General features: G+C 42.2%; 2 protein-coding genes across 3 annotated transcripts; one reads left to right on the plus strand and one right to left on the minus strand.

Moving 5' to 3' along the window:
• Nucleotides 1-2,169: 2,169 nt before the first annotated feature.
• Nucleotides 2,170-22,633, minus strand: atp13a1 (ATPase 13A1). The gene is made up of 25 exons (XM_076266398.1): nucleotides 22,155-22,633; nucleotides 21,756-21,845; nucleotides 21,307-21,570; nucleotides 20,923-21,078; nucleotides 19,631-19,700; nucleotides 19,420-19,526; nucleotides 18,924-19,053; nucleotides 18,691-18,746; nucleotides 18,438-18,564; nucleotides 17,955-18,092; nucleotides 17,681-17,801; nucleotides 17,092-17,249; nucleotides 15,157-15,332; nucleotides 14,538-14,648; nucleotides 13,972-14,097; nucleotides 13,577-13,685; nucleotides 9,305-9,498; nucleotides 8,723-8,819; nucleotides 8,305-8,510; nucleotides 7,788-7,902; nucleotides 4,174-4,370; nucleotides 3,415-3,557; nucleotides 3,122-3,233; nucleotides 2,893-3,036; nucleotides 2,170-2,746 (listed from the first exon to the last, which is right to left on the minus strand). Exons 1-25 carry the CDS (start codon nucleotides 22,503-22,505, stop codon nucleotides 2,636-2,638), a joined length of 3,609 nt encoding a protein of 1,202 aa, XP_076122513.1. The 5' UTR covers nucleotides 22,506-22,633; the 3' UTR covers nucleotides 2,170-2,635.
• A 109-nt stretch (nucleotides 22,634-22,742) lies between these two features.
• Nucleotides 22,743-26,836, plus strand: chchd5 (coiled-coil-helix-coiled-coil-helix domain containing 5). 2 transcript variants are annotated; one of them, XM_076266441.1, is made up of 4 exons: nucleotides 22,743-23,136; nucleotides 23,689-23,829; nucleotides 25,127-25,278; nucleotides 25,825-26,836. In XM_076266441.1, coding segments are annotated over exons 1-4 (318 nt in total). In that variant the 5' UTR covers nucleotides 22,743-23,134; the 3' UTR covers nucleotides 25,848-26,836. The 2 variants fall into 2 exon arrangements, with proteins under 2 accessions (XP_076122556.1, XP_076122555.1); XM_076266440.1 differs by having other exon boundaries at nucleotides 22,768-23,136; nucleotides 25,822-26,835.
• Nucleotides 26,837-27,296: the final 460 nt, after the last annotated feature.

Here is a 27,296-nt window from a genome sequence, read left to right on the forward strand (position 1 = left end):
GACCCCTTGGTCTCTGCATGGATCTCGGATTGCCACTCAGACATATCTACATGAATGAAGGCACACCACCTCCAGCTAAACCTCTCAAAAACCAAACTGCTGGTCCTCCTAGCTAAACCTACTGCTCCCACCTACTCGAATGCCCTCATACAGGCATATATACTACCCCCGACCGTTGCGCTCTTCAGACAAACATCGTCTAGCTCTGCCACCGGTACGCTCCGGTCAATCCAAACTTTTTTCATCTGTTGTTCCTCGTTGGTAGAATTGTTTTAAAAGCGTTACATTGTTTACCAGGTTGTAAGTATAGTATAAGTAAGTATATATACTCTTTTGATCCAGTGAGGGAAATTTGGTCTCTGCATTTATCCCAATCCGTGAATTAGTGAAACACACTCAGCACACAGTGAACACACAGTGAGGTGAAGCACACACTAATCCCGGCGCAGTGAGCTGCCTGCAACAACAGCGGCGCTCGGGGAGCAGTGAGGGGTTAGGTGCCTTACTCAAAGGTACTTTAGCCGTGCCTACTGGTTGGGGTTCAAACCGGCAACCCTCCGGTAACAAGTCCGAAGTGCTAACCAGTAGGCCACGTCTGCCCACAAGTCGTGTTGGCTAAAAATGCATCAGCCAAATGTAATGTAATGTAGATATCCAGCATGTTTTCCCCATTGAGAGCTGATGTGTTTTATTTTTTAAAGTGTATTTTTTTTTGAGCAGTGTATAGTAAAAGTAAGGTAGAATAATAATTTATTGATGATGTAGGTAGTTACTTCAATTGACCAAAATATAGAATAATTGGCTTATTTTCTTACACATAGTGGCCATATTGGAATCTTACCAAATTATACTTGATGCCTCGTATATGGTTGAGGTTGTCATGTGATAAAATGACTGTTCAAACTTTGAAATTGTTTTTGAATGATATTTCTATCATGAATAACAAGAGATGGTATATATTTTCACATTTGGTATCAGCCATATTGGATTTCAAAATGGCCAACATCAAGTTTGTTTGGAAATCATGTCAATAGCTTCCTTGAACCTAAACATTGAGTGTTAGAACTTAAAAGACTTTTTTATCTTGTTTAATTTTAAAGTTGTATCAACAATTCTGTTAAGAATGGTAGCCATATTTGAACTCAAGATGGCGGCCACCGCTATGTGTTGCGGTCCATTTCAATTTTTGATCACTAGGGGTAGTAGTATAACTGTGCCAAGTTTCATGCTTTCTGCAAAAACTGAACGATTCCGGTGCTTAGCCGCTGTATTATTTGTTTCAAATGATAACGAATTTACGGAGCCCTGGAAATTACATGGTGGGTATAATTTTTCAGAGGTGGAAACGTTATATATATATACCGAAATGTATTTTGAGCTACTTTTGCGTTCCCTTGCAATAGTTTTGCATTACAACACTATAGCAAGAGAACCCAATAGAAATTAAATTCCTAATTCAATAAAACCAATTTCCACCATGTCCCTTCGGGGGCTCCGTAAGAATTAGCCTGGGTGAACACAAACAAACTTGTTAACAAATTTGAAAGTGCTCTGCAGAAATGATCCCATTGACACGCATTTCCGAATAACTATAAAAACCCAGGATCAAATGACACTTGGGGCAGACTTGATGACAGATAGAGCAGTGCATTCAACACTGGCTGTGCTTATAACAATGGCGGTTTACAAGACAGGTTTGCTGCACTTCTGAAATTATTTTGTAAGATTTTAATGCACCAATTTAAGTTTCATTTTTTAAATTTAATTGCTTTTTATGTCCCTGAAAGTCGTAAAATTGGAAGTTAAGAATCGGGGGTTGTGAGACCATTTCCAGACGGACTTAATGAAGAGTAGGCCCACTATTTTTAGAAGAGTTTGGTTCCAAAATGCTATATCTCCATTTTTGAAAACATTAGTCATGGTATTTAATTGTGTATCTCAGATAATATCAATAAAATTGCAGTTGTATTGTTTTGATTGAGTAAAGATAAATCAAATAACAATAACCCAATTACAGGAAAACAACATTTAAACTGATTTATGAACATTCATTAAAATGGAGGATAGGCCTATAGCATTTTTGAACCAAACTTTTCACTTGTATATGTACATATTGTAAATATGGCCTTTGCACAAGCTGATAAGTGAAATAAAGAATCAGAGAACAAATTAATGACATTTTTTGGTCTTTATAAGTCTGTCAGATTTGTCTTTTTACAAAATGGAGAAAAAAAAATTAGAACACTTTGTAATTCTCTTGGAGAACGCCCCTGTCATGTGCGCGAGTCCGAACACATAAAAACACACTCTCACTCCACACAATACTGTTGTCTTCTTCGCCAGCCACAGGAGAGGTGAGCAAGAAAGCAATGGATGAGGCTTTACATGATAGAAATTGAAAGAAAGAGAGTTGAGGAGGGAGAAAAGCAGTAGAATGACCAAGAAGGAAAAATGCATTGAGAGGAAGGGGAGATGAAGAAGAACACAGAGGAGTGTTCAGCATTAAATGTCACGCCTGTCCATCTCAGATCTCCTGTGCGTGTTGCAGACGTCTTTAACCAGCCATCTTCTCTTCTCCGCGACGGTCTGGTTGCTAAGGGCAGCGGTTGCTCGGGGCGACTGTTGGCATCACAATTCAGGAAGGCAACCTCAGGGTTCCTTTTCCCAAGAGAAACTGCAGAACTCTATCCACCAGCAGAGCAGCAACAAAGTCCACGACTAGAACTTGGGCGATCACCATCTTAAACTATTAGGAACATAATCAAGAGGCAGACTTTCAATGTGGAGCATAATAATGAATACATGCGTCACATTTCACCTTTTTAAATCAAAACTGAAAACCCCAACGGAAACCTTAAATCAGCACCACAAACATAACAACAGTGTGCTTACTTCTGTGGGAATTTCCACGAGAGCAAACTGCTCGTTAAATTCCGGCGACGACCCAGTCAGTAGCCCAACAATGGCAAAGCCTGAGAGAAATATGCTCCACATCAGGGGCCGATTCTCGCTGAGAGACTCCATGAATGGGTGGCCCTAGAAAATGGCACATTTAAATGGTTGAAGTAACAGTTTTGGCCGCTCAAACAAATTACATGATGGCTTATGGAAGAAATGTTACCTTGTAGTTAATAGCAAATGTAGCCATCTGCATGGCCATAGACATGATGTACACAGTGCTATTTATTAAGCTGGGCTCAAATTCTTTGTAGAGGTCCGCAAACTGCTCTGCTCTGTTGGACAGACAAGAGATATTACTTAACAATAATGTGGTGTATGCGCCAATTAAATGACTATTTCAACCATTATTGCAAAATTACCCAAACACACAAACACACACACGTCTGGGACACATCATTATTGGCTTACAAATTGGCTTATTGGCATACAAACTGAATGGCTAGTAGAGCCTACCTGGGAGGGCTTCTGCTCTGAGCTCCCTTGTACAGATACACCAAGCTGCAGAAGTGAACTGCAAACTGCAGCAGCACTGTCAGCACTGTGTATAGATTGAAGATGTTGGGTAAGGGCCGTTCTTTTGAGAGGGTTTTCAAAGGCTAGGAGGAAACATACCAGTTGAGATCAGTTCAGTGATGCAAGAGGCTAAAAACAGTGATTCAGCTGATTTTGTAAACCCCTTGCGAAAGGCTTTCCATGTCATTCGATATTATAACTTTCAAAAGGTTAAGCTCATTATAACAGTATCAAGTAGAATTTTCAGTTTGCAACATTCTAATCACTGTGATTGTACTCAAGTCCCTTTCACTGCCCGATGTGAGTCGCGCATGCTCAGACATGTTTGTTGGTTCCAAAAACTGACTTTTTTAAACTCTTCGATGGCAGTATTTCTGTATAAAACAAATAGCTTCGGGATTTGTGCCCTTATATTTTGTAAAAGTCAGCAAGAAATAGGCTAACTGGCCTACTATTCAATCTAAAAGGTCTGGTTTTTCAGATGTGTTTCCTGGTTCCAAAACCTGAATTTTTAGATTGAATAGTAGTTGTCGCCAACTTTTACAAAATATAAGGGCACAAATCCCGCAGCGATTTGTTTTATATAGAAATACTGCCATCGAAGAGTTTAAAAAAGTCAGTTTTTGGAACCAACAAACATGTCTGAGCATGCGCGACATCAGGCAGCGACAGTCACTTTGAAACTTTTTTGTAGCTGACCTTTGACCTTGAGATGAAGAGGAAACAACCAGCCAGTAGCAGTCCCTGCAACGTGGCCTGAAAGTCACTGAACTTGACTCCTTCAAGGTAGAGCACAGACTGACTGTAGGCCAGCACCAGGGCATTCAGAGCCAGAATCTTAAACATCTGTAGCGTTGTCACCAGAGTGCACCGACCCTGCTTTATCACGTGACAGACTAACAGGAGAGAGAGAGAGAGAGAGAGAAAGAAAGAGAAAGAATCAGAATAAAACAAGAGTTGCATGTGTGTCTACTCTCTGTCTAGATAAGTCTTGGTACTGATGATGTGATGAGTTCCCCACTTAAACGTCCCACATACTCGACGCACCCGACCAGTAGCGCGACAATGTGACGTCACAGAAGCGCCGTAACCATTTATACTCGCGTGTGGTGGTCGCGACACTAGTTGCAATATTCTCCTGAACAGAGGTGTCGCTGTTGTGAAAAGACTAACGCTAACTACGTTACACAGCAGAAGAAGCTGCAGTAAGAAACACTAGTAGCTACCTAGCTAGCCTCTGTGATGGTACCAGAGCCCGTCTACGGAGAGCCTTGGCACTTCCTATTAAGCCTCATTGTATCGACATTGGTTGCAGTTCCATTAGAATTCCACTGGGGGTGATCGCGGGCGAGTGCAGGTTGAATGGGGGTCTATGGAGCTAGACAACTAAATGTATCTCTTTCACCTGCTTGTCGTGGAAGAATCGTAGATTTTATTGTAGTTTATGCAAGTTCAATATAGATTTTAGATCTAAAGTTGAATGAACGAGTACTTATGTCCTTTTCATTTCTTACAGGTTGGGTCGTTGTTGCCTATATCACGCTAGCATTGTGCTAATGAATGACGTCATTGACATATTTGAAAGGCTTTTTAGAAGACTTACGTGACTTCAAAAAATATAACAATCAACAGTGTGTATTTTCTTTGCCTCTCCTAGCGAATGCAACATTCAAATTACTACTCAAAAAATTATATCCAGAGAAAAGTGGATATTGAGGGGTAAAGCTCCATAGACCTCCATGCATTCTGCACTCGCCTGCGAGCGCCCTCAAGTGGAATCTGAGCAGGAACTGCAACCAGTCCAGAAACCGGAAGTAACCAGACAGTGCCAATTCTCTTCCTATTAGACATTCTCTGATGGTACTTCAGACTTTGGTTGCTACTATTCACAAGCAACTACCATCATCATTATCATCTAGTTTCCAAGGTGTGTGCACAGGTAGATAGATAGATAGATAGATAGATCGATAGATAGATAGATGGATATATAGATAGATACTTTAGTCATCCCGAGGGAAATTTTAATAATTTAAACAGTTTAGTTAGCTGGCTAGCTAGCTAGCAGCTGGCTGAGTTTGTGTAATTTCCTGAAGTGGAAAGAGATTTTGTTCAGGCCTTAATAGACATCCTTTGTTTGAAAATAAATCGTTTCTATTCTTTCCTCTTAATTTCATGTGTTGCAACTCTCACTGGTAACTTTGTTAACCAATCCAGCAAACTATTAAAAATTCATGACTATAAGAAAACACTGCAACTCTCGCTTGCCCTCGAACTAGTCCATCTTCCTGTTTCCGCCTTGTCGCGCTCGTCTGAAAAAAAATGAGTGGTGCGCTCTGGGTGCGCTACCTCGCGCTACCTGGCTTCAATCCTGGCGCGCCAGCAAGATCTACGTCATTTTGACGTCACGTTGTCGCGCTACCGGTCGGGTGCGTCGAGTATGTAGAAGCCCTTACGGTACCGATCCACTTGCACGACACTTCTTTTTGTCGTGTTGAATTCCACTCTAGTCCTATGGGTGACGTAAAGCGACTTTAACGCGCCCGCAAAGCATTCCGGGAAGGCAGCGCTGCATTTGAAATAATGTCGCGCGTCAAAAAGCTGGCCGATGCCCAGCTTTATGCAAATGAATCCGTTGAACGCGAGGCGACTCTCCAATGAAAGGAGGAGTTTGTAGGTCCTTTCTACCACAACGGTGCCTGTGAAACTTTGGTTCGCTTACCAGACAAATAATGTTTTAACGATCTCTTCCACGACCACCTAGTAGTCCATAAAACAAACGAAACTAGGATTTGGATGAATATATTGAATGTTGGTGTTTCTGGTGAGGATTTGAGATTGCTTTGAGTAGTTTAAATAAAACAAGATTTCGAAATGGCTTGCATAGTTTCTTTAGGCTATTAATGTGTTGTATACTGTTAAGTACATGCCAAAAATTGTGGTCCATTTGTGGAAAAACACTTAAGATACGTTAAAACGAACTGAGTATGAGCTGGTAACTGACTTTTTAAACAAAACGCCCACACACGACTGAACGAGGGGAGGCAGCGCGACACCATGCGTATGTCGGGTCGTGCAAGTGGATCGGTACCGTTAGACCCTCTCCTTTAAGGCCTCCGCAGTGCACTGACATTAGTGTGGCGGACTCTGCCTTCAACATTTAATTATATTAGCTTCCATTGTCTCCAATACAACTACCCACACCACCGCCAAACCAGTTCGTCACCTCTTGTAGATACGATTCAGTTCTATTTTGTCAGCGCCTCTCATTAAAATCCATTGTTTATCAAACGCTATATGCAGAGGCCTCGCTCCGCATGTAGCCGCTGACATGAGTGCACTGTTGTTGCCACGCACATCAGCGCCAACATTTTTAAGCCACATTTTCACAAACAAAACAAATAGGTGCCACATTATCGATGGTCACAAAATTTGTATTATAATAATTTATTTGTAATAATTTAATTATGTTATCCGTGTGGATTGGCTGATCCACCTAGCAGGAAAGGAAGGACCAGTTCATCCACCAATTCACATAGACAACATACATTTGTGTCCACCCCCAATGAGGCATCTATTTGGCACGTGAGCACCTAAGACGCCTTTTTGAAAGACGGTGGAGGCCAACTGGGTTCCAAACTGTCTGAAGCTAATCCTTTAAATCCTGACCTCCTGGTTACAACAAAAGAAGCTTCATTCTCATGTTCAGAGTGTTTCTTACTTCTAATATCTTTACACTAGACATTTACTCTACACATTTACTGACAACATTGCCACTCTAGACATTAGGGCTGCAAACTAATTTCATAATCGATTAATCTGTCGATTATTTTCTCAATTAATCAATGAGTTATTTGATCAATAACATGTCAGAAAATAGTGGAAAAACGTCTATCAGTGTTTTTCTGAAGAAAGATTGTGTCCTACAGACTCTGAAGAAGACGCATGGGCGTCGAAACGTTAGTCAGTTTGCACAAATAAAAATCCCTTTAAGCATTGAGGGCTCCAGTCCTGCTCCTTGGCTTCTGTTAGACCTTGGATCTCCCTTTTTGACTTCTGCGTCCTTTTCCGTGAGCACCAACCAGGCTGAAGCGCAAGTGACCCCCTTCTACTGATCTTTCTTTGGCCACACGCCAAAGGAGTAAGTAAAGCTGAAAATATTTTATAATATAATATAATTGATACAAAAATGACCAAAATCAATTAATTTGATCGATTAATTGATGTAGCCCTGCTACACATGTTTACTGACAAACTTCCATGAAAGTGAAAAGGAGGGAGAGAAATCAGGTGAGTGGGGAGCAGGCACTACTTACTGCACTGAATAGATGACAGCTTTGAGGTAAATGGTGCAGCAATTGAGGCGTCTCCCAGTTTGACCACTTGGACCTGATCCTCCTCCAGCTCGCGCAGCACCTGACTGATCCTCTCCTGCACAGAGAATGGCCAATAATCAAAACATGAGCCTTTCACCACAGAACTTCAGAGAGGCAGTAAGGGATAGAGATAGATTAGAGGCTAGTCAATCACTCTACTATCATCACACCAGTGACATTTAATGACTCAAGCAAAATGAAAGGGGCAAGTTGTGTGTGGCATGGAAGCAACACAGGCACACACACACACACTCAAAATGCCACATTTGTGCTTGCACCTCACTGTCACGCTCACACAAACACATACAGTAGTCAGTCACTCTCACACACACACACACACTCACACTGCCACATTTGTGCTTGCACCTCACTGTCACGCTCACACAAACACATAGTCAGTCACTCTCTCACACACACACACACACACACACACACACACACACACACACACACACACCTTCTGAGCAGCGAGTTGCTCCTCCCTCTGTGCCATGACCCTGTGCCTGGCGGCGCGGGAGCTGAGCTTGCTCCCGGAGGTTAGCGCGGGAGGCAGGGGCCTGGAGTCGCAGGCCGCCGTCGCGGCCGCCACCGCCGCCTCCCTCTCCTTTCCCCGCTTCTTCCTCTCAGGGATGCGCTCAGGCGCGTTAGCCAGCAAGGCCACTCCTGTCCACACAAACAGAGCATGATGGACGCACCAGATTTCAACAAATCCGTTTTTACTTGTCTAATATACAGTCATGCTTATTTAATATCCTGGATAATTGTGATCATTTTTGCTCATGGGACAAACATTTGTGCATGCTTTTGTGCATGCATAGTGTTCTACATCAGCTGTCTCTATGCAAATAGATATGTAGCATGATGGGTGCACTCACCAATGTGGGCGTGTTTGAGTGCTCCAACGTCGTTGGTCCCGTCCCCACACATCAGAGTCGTGAAGCCCAGTCCCTTCAGACTGGTGATGACAAACTCCTGCAGGACAAAGCAGCCATCACATCATACCATGAGACCATAAGCATAACCCCACAGTGAGCTCTTTGTAACGTTGTGCTCTCCTAAGAATGTGTCTTTTCATGGTGGGGAAAATCGCTATGCAGTCCGGAGATGTTGGGTGTCTACTGTCTACCAAGTGTGCAGGAACTGCAATGCGGCACACTTTACACTACAATGCTCCATCGTCTTGTCTTTCTGTTGCTGGAGATTATCCACTGGGACAACTCCATGGCTTACTTTGCCAAATCAATTATTTGTTCTTATTCAAACATGAGGCTATATTTTCCCTCCTCTTTTCCTATTCATTTATCATTTAAGTCAGTTTTTTTTCCAGGCCATCTAAAAATAACTGGTCTAAAAATATGTGCCTGTTATTTGCATACACTGCAAGCTCAGATAAGGCACCAAGAGACTTTAAAAAACAAAGGATGTTCACAACTTGCTGACAGGGGGAAATTTCTAACCTTCTGTTTGGGGTTGACGCGAGCGAAAACCTGCACGTGGGGTAAAAGGGCATTTAGTAGTTTGGTGTCGTAGGTCAGTCTGGCCAAGCCCTCCCCTGTCACACACAGGTCGTACTGTTGGACAAAATCTGTCACGGAGGGAGGGGGCAAGGCCACACACACGCTGCCATCGATGGACTCCCACTGCCAATCATCTGGAACACAACATACACAATGTGGCCATTGATAAGATCAAATGCGCTTCACATAAGAAATATACAATATAATATAATATACATATAAGTATATAACTAGATGTACCGCATAGCGGTACAAAATATGACTGCCGCTCAGTCCTGTACATCCATTCCGCGAAAATAAATCATATAAATGAATTTGTCTCCATCTTCTACTCCATCCCCCACTCTTGAAACTTTTGTGTATGCTTGTTTGGAATGTGTGTTTGCGGGCCGCACACAAAGTAGCCTACTGGCGCTGCAAAGGTGAATAGATTTGTAGCACTTGCCAAAAAATTTGTAGCATTGTTATAAAACCTTTAAAATATCTAAACAATCACAAGTAGGGCAGTTCATCACAGTCCATCCATTGCAACTGGACTGATGAAAGGTACACCTTTAGGTTACATTGTATTTGGGAAAAGCAGAAGGTAGCAGCATAATGTATTTATTTATTTATTATAAATGCAGTTTTCAACAGCTATCAAGAAGAGAGGTCATGTCATGGATTTTTGTGAATGTTTCTTCTTCTAAATATGCATGAGTTTAGTCATCTAGTTCATATGATATTCAGCTTTATTGTCAATGCACAAATTAAATACCAGTAGTCTAAAACAAAATGCCGTTTTACCCAGTGGTGCAAATAACTGACATGTCCAAAAGGGCCTTCATGAAATGCGTTGCTAGACTGTTCATACACATTTTAACGGGCCAAGTTGAAGAGCTACTGTCCGTTATTGTTTGTGCAAATAATATGCTGATTCATGTTCCCTTGCATTTTGCAACTATGAGGTCCATGGTTAGTCTGGCTCCCCCCGACCCCCCCCCCCCCCCGCGATGTGTTCGCCCCCGGTTTCAGAGCTATTCTAAATGCAAAAATGCATAGAGGGAGTTATGACAAAACCGTGACTGTTAACAATTAAGCTATATAAGGTAGGCCCTATGCTAGGCCTATTACACAACATAAATTGTCACTAGGCTATGCTGGCGACCCAAATAAAATCTCCTTTGGGAACCAATGGCTTACAGTATCAAGCGGACTTAAGCTGCCACCTCTTGTCGAAAAGTTAATAGTTTTGCATATCAGTAGTAATACATTTCACGCTGCTGTGTGAATCACGGAAAGCGACACTTCTAAATGGAACCCAACCCACTGTACAGTAGTAGTAGTAGTAAGGTCTATGGCTAAAGCAGCCATAATGAAAGCGTTATTGTTTGGATACTTCACACACACGTGTTTTTTAATCATAGACTACTACTACCAGTAGAGTTGACACAAATTATTCACTTTGACGAATTTATGTAGTTTCAGTCCTAGTTACTTTACTTTGAGCCATGCTCTTCCTTACTTGAATCACCTTTGAAAATAAAGGATTGAAGTAGCTTATATGGGTGTTTGGGAATGAACGTTGACTCAGATGCTTTTTGAGACTTTGAGCTAAATGTCCCAGCCCGGTGTTTAGGATGCATCATCAGGTTATCTTTCAGGTAGCCTATATTTTCCATTAGAAAACCATCACGTAGTTGTGGCTAACTCACTTAGCTCCTGTTAGTAGCCTAGGTTATGGTTATAAGCAAATGAGATGACAGTCGAAAGATGCAATTAGTGCTGTTATCAATGTTCTTGGTAGCCTATAACCGCATTTATGGTTTTCTACAAATACATCAATAATCAAATTGGCCTCTATCACTCAACCAATGCTAACGGTAACATTATTTTACCTACTCTAGGCTATTGATATAACTTAAGATTAACATAGCCTACCTACAGTAAAAACCTACTCTAGGCTATTGATATAACTTAAGATTAACATAGCCTACCTACAGTAAAAACCAAGCATGTCCGATAAACATTCTCAGATTTATTTCGGCTTCAAGACATGTCATGCAGAAATCATCCTACCCTTATTAGACGTTCTCAGCGGTAAACTACAGTCTTGTCCTTGTAGGAAGCGTAGTGTCTTTCCAACCCACTTCCAAACTTCTAACTTCCAACAAAATTACGTCTCACTGCAACGATGCGCCATCTGGTGGACAAACGACTACGTGACGCCAATACTGGAAATGCAGCCAAATTATTATTATGATGAATATTTGGTTTTCCTTTAATCCTACTGAATTTGTAATTATGTATCGGCCATTGTAATTGCCGATACTGATGGTATGTGCGTACCTGTGTGTGTGTGTGTGTGCGTGTGTATATGTGTGCACCACCATCTACAGGCCAATGAGTGTACAGTCACTAAATGTACACATAACTTAATTTTTTTAGACCCTCCCCATGGATGAAATTCTACGAAACTTGGCATACCCCCAGAGAATGTCAGGTTAATCATACACCTAAAATTTGGTGCAGTTCTGAACATCTTAACTGAAGAGAGGGGCGATTAAAGCAGAATTATATTGCATTTTCATTTTTTACCGGGGGGGTGCAAATCACAAATGGGCTAGGTTGATGTGGGCCCTTGAGACCAACATACCATAAAAATGTCTTCCTCCTCGGTGCCACGGTTCAGGTAGTTATTTAGGAAAAACTGCATTTTTGGGGTTTCGGGGGGCCCAGCGCGGTGGGGGAGTGGCCCCTGGGGACCAAACGAAATGTTTCCGTAAAAGTCTAATGGGGCTACATACCCACCAAATTTCATGTGCCCCGGTGGTTCGGTGTCCCGGGTATCGTTGACCAAAAATTCAGGAAGTAGATGACGGGAAAAAAAAAAAAAAAAACTTTGGCAATCCCTGACCAAATTATTGACCAAAATTCAAGATAGGTCTCATTTGCTATTTGTCTGAAGAATTCTTCTGTGTTTAATATCAACAGTGGTGGGGGAAAAAAGGCTTGAAGCAAAATTTCAAATCAAGGCTTTGTGCTGTTTATGAATGCTGCTGTAGAGCCCATGACAGCTGTTTTGAATCTAACATAATCAGTGTGTGACCCAGTTGAGAATGTATGACTCATTTTTCATTTGTTTTTAAAATGCGTCTTGGGTTCTCTGATCACAAGTGGCCAGTTCTAAATACAGGTGTGAACAATCATTGGGTGTGAAGATCACTGGGATCTGATCACTCAAATGTCTTGCCGAGATGGTCTGAGATGCATTTGATCACACATGTTTTAGTGTAAACGTTACTGCATTTTGATGCATCCCGGACAATGGGAATGAATGTGATGTTGTCAATAGCTGAATCTAAACACAAGTGGTAAGCTGCATCTCTTGCTGTACTTGAATTTATGTGTAAACACAGATGTGTCCCCACTGACGACTTGTTATCAGATCACCCAAAACGCATTCTAAACACAAATGTACAACAACAACAATAAGCACTATAGTGCTGCCACTAATGACTAATTTTCTAACGACTAATCTTTTGACTAATTTTTCGATTAGTCGACTAATCTAAACGACAAATAAAAAAAAAAAAAAGTGTTTGTTATTTTGTGGTGTCCATTGTATTTTGAACTTAACTGAAGGGAAAACATAAAATATATATCACCCTACTTTTGTTAGACGCTTATTAAGTAAACTGTTTAAAAACATTATGTGTAAAAAAAAAAATCACCCATTTAAAATGCTACCATCAGATCTAATGTCAGACCTTTGATAGACTTTATTTGTACTGTACATGCCAGTGTTGCCATGGACATAGACAATGTTCAATGTTTGTCAAACATCTTTGACCTGAGGGCCGGTCATGGCATACTTTGGGGTCATAGGGCCCACCTATATGAACCCACCCCCCATCAAATTATCATTACATCACATCAAAATTATTATTATTATGCTATATTGTTATATATGCACTTCAAAGCAGCCAATGTTAAAGTGCTAACATTGTTCACAAAAAGTTTGTGAAAACATGCACATCAGAGGACTACTGTTTTGACCAAAAATAAATAGGGGGTCAATAGTAAAACAACTCTTCGACTAAAAAAATTGCCGTCGACTAATTTTCATGGTCGATTAGGTCGACTAATCGTGGCAGCACTAAAGCACTAAGAAGCAAATAAGGTCACAGCATGTCTTTCTTTGACAAGCTGTGTGTGTGTGTGTGTGTGTACCTGGACTGGGGCCTGCCTGCAGTATGAGTGTGTGTGGCCTCTGGATGAAGTTGAGCTCTCTGGCCACGTGGCAGGCTGTCAGTGGGTTGTCTCCTGTGATCATCACAACCTAAAGACAGAGACAAGCATGATGGGGAGAAGCCAGAGACATTGAGACTGAAGACTGGACACCTGTGGTAATCTACAATTGTAATGTAAGGTGTTGTAATTAATATATGTGCAGGTGTCTTTCACATTTTTTGTTCAACACTTATTGAGACCTAAAATCAGCTCCAAACACATAAAGTTGCAGTGCGCAGACTTCAGTGAAAACTCTGGTGAAAACTCATTCAATACGGCCGACTATATGAGCTCAAGTGACACAAGAGGACAAGTGTTCATTTTTTTCCGCTCACATGGTGCGACGCCTCCTGGATCTCCTTGATAACCATGCGGCTATCGTTCTTCAGAGGGCAGGAGACGACCATGAAGCCGACAAAGCGCAGGTCGCACTCCAGAGCCTCCCGTGTGATCTCTCGCACCTGGAGGAGAGAGAGAAAGAAACGTAAAAAAAAAAAAAGAACAGTCATTCCTCTGCACACTCCTCTATGACACAGCAATCCTGTCGGAACTGGATCTTCTCGCTCCAGTAAAAAAAAAAAAGGACCCCAGAAATAGAAACCAGAACATATTTCCACAGAACGACTGGAGAGCCGTCCCAGAAATAGACTACCACCGATTTAGAAACTGATGGAGGAGCAGAAAAAAAGAAGTTAAAGAATCAATCGAGCTTGAAGAAAAAAAGACGCATAACTTTTCCTCCTCTGAGTGACAAACATGATTTCACAAAACAGACCACAGGTGTGAAAAGTGATCTCACCAGAAAACAGTAAGAAAACAGGTAGTGAGTGAAAGAAAGAGTGAAAGTGAGAGTGAGAGAGAGAGCGATTAAGAGAGTGAGAAAGTGTGTGTGTGTGTGTACCTGCTGATGGCTGAGGTGTCCCATCTCTTTGTAGCCCAGAGCTAGCACCCTGGCCCCTTCTCGAGACATGGCCTTATGCACCTCGTCATAGCTGGGAGGGCACTCGGAAAACTGCAAAAGGGAAAATAAAAGACGGCCTAGATGATGCATCATTTATTGGGGCGATCGTCCATTATCACCCCTTCACAGTCTGTGAAACATTGAGGTCAAGGAGCCAGAAGCGGCACCAACTAGACAGGAGCCCTCGCTGAGTTGTAGGACACGCACACTAATATATCGATTTGTCAGTACCAATTTTTTTTCTCACAGGGCAGCAAAAAGTCTGATTTTCTTTGGATCTTTAAATATATAAAGAGGTAACTTCAGTCATAGCTACATGTGACTATATAAAAACAATCTACAATGCTCTGCCGAAGCTGTCTTTCTGCCATCTCGGTACATTTTTAAATTGTAGACCGATATTGTCCATCTTGAAGTAATATACAGAGACAAAATGAAACACAAGTGACTTCTGTCTCATGTGTCTCATGTGTCTTCTGACAGAAAACCTGACACGAAGCCCCAACCAAATGCAAATCGGTCGTCAGCATGTCTACAGAAAAAGCGCTTGACTTCTTACCATTCCCCTCAGGGTCTCTGGAGCGCCTTTGACCGTGGAGATGTAGCACAGCTCAGTGGACCCCAGTCTCTCATACGATGCCAGGACAGACATCCTCTTCAGAGCGCTGGCGAAGTGGAACCGCTGGTGGATTTTCAGCCCTGGCGTCTTGATGCCCCTCGCAAACACCTTTTCATCTAATCACAGAGACAACCATTAGAGCTCATTACAAAGATCAGACTGTGTGGGGATGCTAATTGGTGTTAACTAACAGGTCACAGGCTCTTCTGTTGGAGATCCTCCACATATACCAACACAGACCTAGCTATGACTTTCTAGCACTAATCAGGACTGAAGAAAGTTGCAGTACCCTCTAATGGCATATAGAGTCACGCTTACTTTCAGAGATGCAAAAGCATACAAAAACATGTTCGAGTTTGGAATACGATTACAGAATATCCACTAGAAGCCGTTCCAAGTTCCTGAAAGTTAGGAGGAGGTAACAGACACCACTGAGCCCAAGGCTGTCAAATTAAAATGATCAATTACCTCATAGTTTCATCTAACAAAAATAATGTGACAACAAAGGTAGGAAAGGTTTTCAGTTAATCACTAAAAGAAAACACTAGGGAGTGTGACGCTTTTGAGATACCATACCATATGAATACCATGCTCAGCCAATCATGTGGTGTGTTGTGAATACATTGAGCCAATCATGTGGTGTGTTGTGAAAACATTGTGCCAATCATGTGTTGTGATCTCGCCGCTGGAGCAAGGTTGGTGTCGTGAAGCCTTGCGCACGTAGCCTGGCGGGCCATCCTATATCATTGACATGTATAGTCTGGCATCGAATCATTCACCTCGCTTAATCCAAGGGGCGGGCAGAGAATTGTCTTTCAAACTGCCATGCAATAGGCCAGCGCTACGACCATATCCGTATCCGGTCGGCAAAACGGCAAATACATCCTTCTTCGAAAGGAATGACTTAAGTGCATTGTGTTGATCTACTTTCAAAGAAAAGCACAAGTCCAACTCCTCCAAAGTTGACGCCAACGCCGATTCAAACAACCGCTCTTCGTTTGCCATAGCCACCTTCCTTGTTGTTCACCGTCGCAGGATGTCGTTATCCTGTTAAGCCCGCCTTAAGACTCTCTAACGAAATAGAGCGCTGTGATTGGCCGTCATCCACGATGTTAAGCCAATAGAAATTCCTATGGTTCGATACTAGACGTACAAGCTGAGCAAATTAATTTGCCGCCGCTAGGGTGCGTCTAGATTTCTAGGCTATTGCGCACGTGCATTTCTGCCGAAATAGATGCCCAAAAAGCAATATGGCCGCCGAGTGGAGGGACTTGCCTAAAAGGACTTTGGTTGTACTTCATCTTTAAAGATGACAGAGTGGATGAGCGGAGTATTTTTTCTTGTTCTCTGATGCCAACATAGAAAGTATGCAACTTTGGTCTGTCAAAAACATGCTCAGATGCTATTTAACAAGCTCATTTACAAGCCTTTAATAAGGCTGGGAAATAAAATGGCCCATTTGACCAGATATCTAGCACCCCCTCATGCTTATCTGGCACTGACATAAATAATTAAGTGAGCTTTAAGTTGATTGGCTGCCCTGCAACCAAAGACAGCAACTTCTACCTGAATCGAAGTGGTAATAATGTAAGGTGCAGAGGGGGGTGGGGATCAGAGTGATGGTTGGGGTCACAGACAGTATTTGTTCAGATTTACCCATTTTTTAAGACATTTCAATAACCAAGATGTGCATAAGGAGGAAACAACCCTGTTTGCGGTTCACGGTAGCTTTGTTGCTATGCACTGAAATCTCCTTACTCAACACAGCCAAGGTAAAAACGTTTTTTTCATTCTATGTCATCTTTAAGCAACAATAGCAACTAGAATGCACTATGTAGTTCTATACAGCATATTTTCCTGCTCTTGGACCTTTACCTTTAGTGAGACTCCAGTCAGCAGCCGTCAGCATGGCCTTCTCCAGGGGATCGCCCACCAGCTGTCCATCATCTAGAGTGACCAATGAGTGACACGTGGCCACAACCCGATGCGTCTCCACCGGTATCTCGGACACCGGCATCACTTCTTTGCCTTCCCTGTGGAATAGAACAGAGAGCTTGAGATTTGCTGCAGATAATAAAGATACATAAAGTATAGATACAAAATACAGATGCAGTAGTACAGCATGTGGAATCTTACTGCCAAGAAAGCCACAGCTGTTTTTGGAACCAACACTAAATGCTAATACCACTAATCAGTAATAAAATATTCATTACAGACCTGTGGACTAGTCCCCCCTACTGTGTTCTAGCTGGCATTAAGCATTTCTATGCTGTCTGTGGCTGGTACCCTTTTCTAAGTGCAACACCCGTGCACTAGTTTCTTTCTGCAGTCAACAACTCAAGCTGGGGCTGTTTGGTTTCAGTCCCGGAGTTTGCAGTGTCTCATTTTACAACCAGTGCACAGACAGCAGTTATCTTATCACAGAGAGGATATGCCACGAAACAAAACCACAAGAGAGGTGTACCTTAGTCCAGCGACGCCTCGCACTACCAAACTGTCACTCGTCAAAGTGCCCGTCTTATCAAAGCAACAGACTTCCACCTTCCCTGCAAACGGTATCCTGAAAGGCTCTGTGCAGAACACATCTACACAGAGACAAAAAGAGACAGTGTGTATGTGTATGTTTGTGTGTGTGTGTGTGTGTGGGGTGTGTGTGGGGTGGGGTGGGGGGGGTGGGGGTGATTCATTTTATATGAATATTCTCTAAAGAAAGCTGCATAACAATGAAAGGTACTCACAGAGCTTGGCCAGGGCAATGAGCGATGTATTCACAGCTAGTGACAGCTCTATGGGAAGCTCAGGAGGTACAACTGAGGTGAGGATGAGGGTGCACTCGAGGAACAGCTTATACCTGTTCCGACTCAAATCCTTGGTGCCTGAAAAGGAAAGTGGCATTTCAAAAATGCAACAGAGAGTGGCACTGAAACAATGCAACACTGTCTAATGTCGCTTTTGTCCAAAACGACTTACAGGATGTGAACATTACATTAGCCGGGCTTAAAGTAATAAAAATGTCTGTGCCTGAAGTTATCAGACATTTATGAGGACATCATATATGCTGTAGTCTCATTGGCTATTTTCAAATCTTAAACATACCGTCTCACGCCTGAATTCAGGCATGGTGCCTGAACACTTTAAGCCCTGCATTAGTTTAAAATAATAATTTGAAATGTACACAGGGCTAGGGCAATATGCTTGGGGAAGAAGAGAGAGCCACTCACCCTCCACCCAGACATAAACGGCAGCAGCAATCGCAAAAACCAGAAGGAAGAGGATGAAGATGAAGGTCTCCAAATTGTTAGCTGTTACCCTTTTCACTCCAAAGAGTATGGTCCTCAACAATTTACCCTTTAAGAGGAGAGAATCGTGCTTGGTTGAATATCTATTATACTATACTGTACATATGGCTCTGGGGCACATAGTTAGTCATACTATCAGAAAGGCATTTTAAGAATAAGACAAAGGCACTCTTACCTGAGAGGTGTAGAATCCTGTTCTTAAAACATATGCCACACAGCCATTGTCCACAGCTATGCAGGGAAAAAAATAAATAAATTGTTATTCCTATAAAACTGAACAGTGATGTTGGTCTTTTTGCTTGCATTTCAGTGTCCAGGCTGCACTGCACAACTGAACCGATGATTCACACGAGATATGTCATAAAGATAGACATGAGTGCAGACAAAAGAGGAAGCTGTGACCCGTACGTTTGAGGCCTGCACTGGCTTTCAGAGGGGGGCTGTGCTGCACCACCTTGGTCCCGCCAGAGATTACGTGAAGGCGCGCGTCACCCTGTAGGTCTAGGATTCTCTCTGGGTCCAAGTCCTCCACAGGTTCCTGTGTGCACAGAGAGGAGGCATTAAGTAAAAGGCCATTCACACAAGGAACGATAACTATAACAATAACGGCAAAAAAGTATCGCTTTAGCAAACATGAACTAACTATAACGATAACAAATTGAAGAACAATATGGTTGGGGATCGCTTTCAGAGCGATTTTGTAAACGATAACATTCAATAACAAAAGGAGAGGCTTTCCTTATCGTTGGTCAGTGTGAACGCTTTTATCGTTAATGTTACAGTATTCTTTACAGTTATCGTTCCTCGTGTGAACGGCCCTCAAGCGTTGTAGAAACATGTAAGGGCAAGTATGCAGTCTTTAAGTGACAGGAGAAACAGATCGTTGAACTGAGCAAAGTCTAACCTTCATCTGTGGAACGGACTCTCCCGTCAGCATCGCCTCATCTACGATGCAGCGGCCTCGGAGCAGCAGGACATCACATGGCACAAGGTTCTCCTGCGGAGAGCGGCCTAATGACATGCAAAAAGCACAGGCATAAGCCAAGACAATTCTCCATACCATAACACAATTAGTAATTGAATGGAAAATCGCAAAACTGAAATGTAAATTTTACCTATTGACACAATGTCCCCTGGGACAAGTTCATCACTGGACACTGGTCGCCATTTTCTATTTCTATAAACCTGTGAAAGATTAAGAACAGCTGATCAGACCAATTTACCTGCCTTGATGGTCTATTCCATTGATCTTTACATCATAGAATCTGGAAAATGTTCTTTAACTGTTGTGATATAATAATAATAATAATAATAATAATAATAATAGTTGGTTAATGAACTAACAGAGACTTTATCTGAATATATGACATTTTATGAAGTTAATGTTAATGCTATTAATTAAGAAAACAATTAGAGTTTACCCTAATAACAGCTTTAATAGATGCTTCGGCTGAAATGACTATGCTATGGTTATAGTGTTTAGCAGACGCTTTTTTCTAAAGCGACTTATAGAATATGAACATTTCATTAATGGGGGTCTTGACCTATTGCAGTTAAAGGAAAGGGAACTAAGAGTCAGGTCTGCTCTGGTAATGCCAGGGAAGCCTGGAATGGACTCAATGCAATGATGGGCAGAGAGGGAACCAACACTATCTTTTGTCAATGACCTGAAACATTTCTATTAAAGATTTCATAATTCCCTGTGCACTTATTCTTATATTGACATTTTTAAAATATTTTTAACAACACAACTGAATCTGTATTGACAGAGGCAGGCGTAGCAGCTAGCTTAGTTTGAATTAAACAATAGGCGTAAAGCACCTGGACCGGATGGACTTGAGTGGGGCAGGACGATCAAGGCATACAGGTTTGAGCTCACAGTAGTTCTGACAAAATTGTTTCAGTGTCTATTGAATATTCATTGTGTTCAAAAATGTTCATTGTGGAAAATATCTAATATCATTCCTGTGCCCAAGAAGCCCAGAGCAACAATGCTCAATGATTGTAGACCAGTTGCACTGACCAGCATCCTGTACAAATATATGGATGAATGTGAACATTATACTCTTATAAGGCTAGTGCTAATACATTGCACATATTTAATTTATATTACTGTAAACCATACCACTTAATTAACTATATACTACTGTCTAGACTGAACTATATGTCTTATATTGTTTATACTGCACCACCTGTCTATGTATATCACATTGCGCTTTTCTGCTTTTTTGCACTTCTAGTTGGACGCAAACTGCATTTCGTTTTCTCTGTACTTGTACTCTGCACACTGACAATAAAGTTTAATCAAATCTAATCTAATCGTAGCCACAGAATAATTTCAGATGGGAAGACAGAGGAGAGACAGAGGAGTATTAACAACACTCGATTGATCCAAATGGACAGCTACCTGAATCATGTAGGGTTTGTTTCCCATCCTGCGGATCTCGGACATGTTCCTCATCTGCTGCTGCACTAGAGATGCCTCAAACGCCACCAGCATGAAGAGGGTGAAGACGCTGTAGTACCAGTATTCATCCAGACACCACAGGCCTACGCAGAACACCTGTGCATGACCCCAGTAAGGTTATTCATCATGTGCCTCTGACACAATACAGAAACAGCATTTAAAGATCTCTATAAAAACTCAATTAGGTCTTAAGAAATCAGAACTGATTGGCAGAGCAGGTGAACGTTAAGTGCCACACAGAGAGATCTGAAGTGAGCCTTTTGGTGTTCTCTGGGTGTGTACCAATAACGAGAACATAACACAAGCATGCTCATGTTAGCTCACCTGGAAGACGAAAAAAGGGGCAGTGGCTCGCTCTTTGAAGAGTTCCAGGAAGTCTGGCACCATCATTTCAGCGCGGTTAGTTCCATAGCGCTTCTCAGCAGCACGTAAATCAGCCTCTTCCTGGTAGCCTCGCCACGCCTGGAAGTAGCCCATGGGCTGGTCCACGGGGAAGGCAACAGGGAGAAAGCGCTTCTTCTCCTTTCTGTCAAACACATATCTGATTTTCTGGAACTCAAATGATAAGATCCCCTCTCCATTTTCGTCCTGTTGCAAAAAGGGAGATGGGAAAAGGTTGCATTATGAGCATAGCCACATCACAGGTTATCTGCAAACTTTCAAGTTTGAATTGTGTGTGTGTGATGGTAGATTGGCTGAGCACCAAACACAGAGGTCGTAACAATGGTAGGGGAGCCTCTTGACACTTTACCCACAAACAGAAGAAATCTCACCTGGTCCCTCTGCAATGCTACGAGCTCTGCAGAACCATTGTTTGGCGTAGGTATTACTTTAGCCAAAGTGGCCTTTTCTGGATCTGGCTCCTGTTGGGACACAGATGGGAGTTTTACTTTGCACTTTCACCCATATCACTTAGATCTAACCCTCAATTGATGAATTGTTCATCTTTGGAAATGGCTACTCTAATGTTGACAGTAGGCCTATCCTCTGTGATCATTATGCAATGTCATTATCTCTTTTTTCTCCAGAAATTGATAGTATAAACATGCATAGACTACAGTCGTAACATACTGGGAATGTGAGTGTGAAAATAAATGACAAGTAGGACTTCCACTAGACTGGGACATTTGTTGTTAAACACGTCGACAGAAAACAGAAAAATGACACTTTACCTTCACACAGGTGAGCAAACAGTGCGCATGCACTGACCAATAACCAGAAAGCACCGTGAGGACGTGCGCGATCCCGATAGCGGCAAGTGCTAGCAGGCCGGCCTCAGGATAGTCAGCAGCCCCATATACTCCTAACCATACATAAAGCCAGCCCGGGTAAAGTACTGTCATGAATGGAAGTACTGTGCCATGAAAAAGCGTAGGCCTGCGTCGATACAGTGACACCGAGCTAACTAGCTCGTCGCTAGCACTATTATCATGGTTGTGGTTCATAGAGGGGGCCATCTGCAGCTCCCCCGACCCCAGAATTCCATCTCCAGCCATGTTTTCAAGCTTTTCAGTTTCTTTCATTCTTGCGTACTCCTTCCACACTTGCCCCCCCTTCTCGCCACCTCCTCCGGACTTAGGGTGCTGGTGAAATGATAAACTCTCGCAATTCCGTGGTCCAGTCGGTGTCCAGATTCAATTTCGGAATTTCTTTCACACCGAAGCCAACTTCCGTGTACGCAACCACGCAAGACATTTACGTCACTTCCGGCATAGAGGTGTAACTATGGCAACAACATTGAATGGGGAAGTGTCAAAGTAGTGTGACCGGTGTGACCAGGGCGCCACCTACCAGTCTAGTTAAAATTTCAAGACGTAAATGTCTCTATGGCAGACAAACACATTTTAGACCTCTTTAGGAATCAGACATTGTAGCCAGAACTAAAAACAGGATTCAAGATTGGCAGTTACCTTGTGAGGGTGAGGTTGTGACTGACATGTGGAAATACCAGTTGTCTCAGCTGTGTAGCGGTGCAAGAAAACAACACAGCCAATCGTGAAGCGGGAGGCGTTATCTATTCTGAACGAATGTGCTCTCTCCATGCATGCATGTGTGTGGTTTGCATGGTGGTTTGCTAGAACTTGTTCGCTATCGTGAATAACCTTGGTGTGTGCATTCAATTAGCTGGCTATCCAGCTAGCTAATTTCAATTATGTAAGTATAACCTAACGATGCCTTGATGAATATGCGTTTCGGTTTCACACTATATGGTTTCAATCGATTCAAATTAAGCTTAGCCTGCGTGGTAACGTTAAGGTTAACTTAGCTAACCTGTGCACCTGTAATGGCAGAGGCAATAATTTAGCGATAAAACTATAGCTTTGTATAACATTTTAGGATTAGCAGCACTGACCTGATCAGCAAGTTGGTAAATGGACGGTAGCACTTTACCTGAAGTCGGCTAGTCAGTGGATTCAACTTGAGCGTTCCAGGCTAACTCATATCTCTGACTGTAATCAAGCTTACATCTCAAACAAGCTTACATCTCAAAATGAAACGTTAGCCCTTTTCTTCATGGTATATTCCATGGTCCCTGTTCTGTGCTCCACTCCTTATTCCATGGTTCCAGTCCAGTACCGCCTAGGCTATAGACAGAGACAAGATCTCCCTTTACTGCCCCTGATAACACCACTGTCGATGGTCTGTGTGTGATGGGCTATAAATGCACTTTGTTTACTGTTTTCTTGCCAATGTTTTGGACAACAGGCAGGCTGCTATGGAGATCACGGCTCGGTTCTGCCATAAAGAGATGGAAGAGTATGGAGCCTGTGTATCCTCTAACCCATCAACATGGCAGGAGAAGTGCCAAGAACTCAAACTTAAAGTGGCACAGTGTACATCCTCACAGTAAGTGTGTACACAGTAAGTCAATAGGTTGGTTTCAGGTTACAAGGAATACAAGGAAGTTTATTGTCACATGCATATAGTTAATGGAAGTAAGAAATGCAGTGAAATTATGTCTGGTGTCAGCCTATTTGTGCATTTATGGGGGGGGGGTAAAAAGTAGAAGACGGGTTTAGTAGATTAAGTGGCAAGGGCTGCATAAGAAAGGTGTGGCGGGGGGGTGGATGCACCAACAAGGAGCACCCAAGAGCAACAGGGGCAAGGAAAAACTCCCTTACCAATGAAGAAACCTTGGGCAGATCCACGGCTCAAGGGGCTAACCCAACTGCCAGGGGTCTTGGTGTGTGTGTTGGGGGGATGACAAGGGAGATGGCATAGTGTACTGTGTATGTGGGGAGAGGACAGTTTGCAATATGTGTGTTGGAGAAGCTTCCTCATGAGACAATGTGCTGTGTATTGGGGGGGGGGGGGGGGGGGGCAGTGTGCTGTAAGTATGTTGGAGAAGCTTCATGATGAAATAATGTGCTGTGTATGTAGGGGAGAGGGGGGGGGTGTACTGCAAGTATGGCGAAGGGACTTGCAAGCAAGGGGTGGGGGGGGGGGGTCATGAGTGCTGAGGAGTGAATGAGTGCAAAGTCAGTATAGTGTGAGTTCAGAGTTGGGAAATGTTTGAGAGTGCTGAGGAGTGAATGTGTGCAAAGTCAGTATAGTGTGAGTTCAGAGTTCGGATGGCCTGGGGATAAAAACTTCTCCTGTCTCTCAGTTCTGGCTTTGTGACTACATAGGCATCTTCTTGATTTCAGCGGTAGGAATAATCCATTGTTAGGATGAGAAGAGTCCTTCAGAATCTTTTGGGCTCTTAGGAGTACTCTTCTGGAATAGATATATTGTAGAGCAGGGAGTTGAGTTCTTATAGTATGTTCAGCTGAGCGCACTACTCTCTGCAGAGTACTACAATCTCTAACTGTGGAGTTCCCATACCAGGTGATGATGCTACCAGTTAGAACACTCTCAACCGCTGAAGCGTAGAAGGCCTTCATGATGGATGTAGAAACTTTGAATTTCCTTAGCTGACGAAGGAAGTAGAGTCGTTGTCTGGACTTCTTCAGAACATATTGAGTGTTAACAGTCCATGTTAAGTCTTCAGTAATGTGGACACCAAGGTATTTAAAACTTGTGACTCTCTCTACAGGTTGCCCGCTTGTTCTGCTTGTCATGGGTCTTCAATGAACATAATCATTGTTCCCTTTGAACCAGTGTGTGTGGGTTAACTTGCCTGTCTAACTTCTGCTGTTGGCAGCCCAGTGATTCAGAAGATCCGAACCGACTGTGCTGGAGAGTTTATGCAGTTTGAACGTTGCCTGCGAGAGAACCAGTCTTCCGCCCAGGCCTGCTCACCACATGTGGCCCGCTTCGTAGTCTGTGCTGAGACAGTTGACATTAGTGCAGTTGGTGAGTTTATGTCTCCTTGTCCTAAGGGTTGAAGCCTTTGTATGTCTCTGTTTTAGGCTGTCAAATTTCCTTAGACAATGGAATCCTATTCAGTCAATATATAGTAAGGGTGGACTGGAAAACCAAGTGGACATTTCCTGCTTTAAATTTAGTCTACCATCAACAATTTAAATGTCAAATATCACAGGATTCGGAACAACCACACTTTACGTGTTGTGTTCAGTGTCGTAAAACTATCAAAAAAGTAGAAAACTAACTTCAGACACTTTTCAAATTTTCACTGAATTCTGCATGTGCTTTTTACTTGAACAACAAACATAATACAGGTGCATTACTTGTGACTACACAATATTCAAGCCTAATATGCTAATTTCCCAACCACCGGCCTTTAACAAGCCCCACAGTAACTAAATGCTACTGTATACCACAGTCACAGAAAATGTTTGCGTCTAATTACCGGTAGCTGATAATAGCTGAAAGTAGAATAAAAGATATCGAGCTTCTGCTTACCTTGAATGTTTACTTTTTTACCTCTCTCAACAGCAGCAGAAGTACCTCAACCATCATAAGAGCTGCAAGCACAGCTTTAAAAATGACTTCAGTGGTGTCCCCCAAAAACTGGTGCATTTCATGAACTGTTTTCTGTTCAACACTTCTGTAATGTGACGACACCCACTGCAGAGCATCTCCGCATTCATTCAAACAGCAGTTGTTTGCACAACCACATTTACACTCTCTACAATGAGCCATGCATTTGTTTATTTTATACTGACTGCTCTAAAAGTATTGATTTCATAAAATAATGTGTCAGACCTTGCAATAAATGTATTTTATACATAAAAATAGTCAAAGTCATGTTTGACTAAACAGTATCTAAGCGTCAGAATTGTACAATACATTTGTGACTTGAGATCTTGGGGTCTCCAGGAGATAACGACAGATGGCCAGATTACAATTTCTTTATGATGTAGTTGTAAAGAGGATGAAGACACAGTCCGGTTAACTTGTTCAGTCTATGCGTGACTGCATTCAATGGGATGCTAGAGTAAGCATTGTCTTTGGTGGTCATAGTTACATGTCTCGAAGAAATGTTTGGAGTTGTAGATGTTGATGTCAAAATGTTATTACTCTGTTTGCCTTACCTTTCAAGATGAGTACATAACAATTCTGTACATCCTCATTATAGGGGCTTTGGTCCTCTTGACTGACAAGAGGAGCACATGTACACCATCTTAAAATGCTCTACTGCAAATTCTGTCATGTATTCATAAACCCACCCCCCCTCCTCCCGAAAACACAATGTCTCCATGTAATATTTAACTAAGGAATGTGTGTGCTCAATCTGGCCTCCCACACGCGGTAAGGATGAAAGGATCATGGAGGGGATTGTGGAGTCACACTCTCTTTGATCACTAACGGTTCATCCTTAACATCATAATTTTATACTGCTTGAAATTGTCAATAGACAATACTGCTAAACCTCTTGAATGTTGCACTTTCCAACATGTTCATAAAAAATTTTTACCCCCACAAATTTGAGTGACAAAATGAAAATAAATGTGGAAAGATAAAAGCCGGGGTCGTTGAGTCACGCTCTCTTTGACCACTGAGACAGACAGTGGGAGGATGTTGAGTTATGAGTGCTTTGATAAGTAAGCAGAACATGTTCTCAGTTGAGCCATTAAAACAGAGGGTAGTCAAATGGAAAGACTTATGTTGCAAAATACACATTTCTTTTACCTAATAGGAGAACAAATTACATCCTTACACCACAGACAATAAGGAGAAATAATGTAGCATTAGATGTGTCTTAAACTGAAATTACATTATATTGCAGAGATGATAAAACCATTCACAAACACATCACCTATTAGAATTAACAAATAAAAGAAATGTTTAAAAGTTCTTGTAAGTATGGCATTTGATCCAGACGTAAAGTAGAAGAGGGGCACAATAAATAACCATACAACATCATTATGCGTCAATAAATGCCAAGTAAAAGCGACATTTCCTTCACA

The sequence above is a fragment of the Alosa pseudoharengus genome, unplaced genomic scaffold, assembly GCF_046254945.1.
Source record: "Alosa pseudoharengus isolate Yale_2024_CS ecotype anadromous, Long Island Sound unplaced genomic scaffold, YU_APseudo_1.1 YU_APseudo_1.1_scf_4, whole genome shotgun sequence".
NCBI classification, from domain to species: Eukaryota; Metazoa; Chordata; class Actinopteri; order Clupeiformes; family Clupeidae; genus Alosa; species Alosa pseudoharengus.

Coding starts and splice junctions, on each gene's coding strand:
- atp13a1 (XM_076266398.1), bottom strand. CDS start 22,505: ATGAAAGAAACTGAAAAGCTTGAAAACATGGCTGGAGATGGAATTCTG. Junction 21,571..21,755: donor TAGCATTGCAGAGGGACCAG/GTGAGATTTCTT, acceptor TTTTTGCAACAG/GACGAAAATGGAGAGGGGAT. Junction 14,649..15,156: donor CAGAGACCCTGAGGGGAATG/GTAAGAAGTCAA, acceptor TCCCTTTTGCAG/TTTTCCGAGTGCCCTCCCAG.
- chchd5 (XM_076266440.1), top strand. Junction 23,830..25,126: donor GCACAGTGTACATCCTCACA/GTAAGTGTGTAC, acceptor TGCTGTTGGCAG/CCCAGTGATTCAGAAGATCC. Junction 25,279..25,821: donor AGTTGACATTAGTGCAGTTG/GTGAGTTTATGT, acceptor CTCTCTCAACAG/CAGCAGAAGTACCTCAACCA.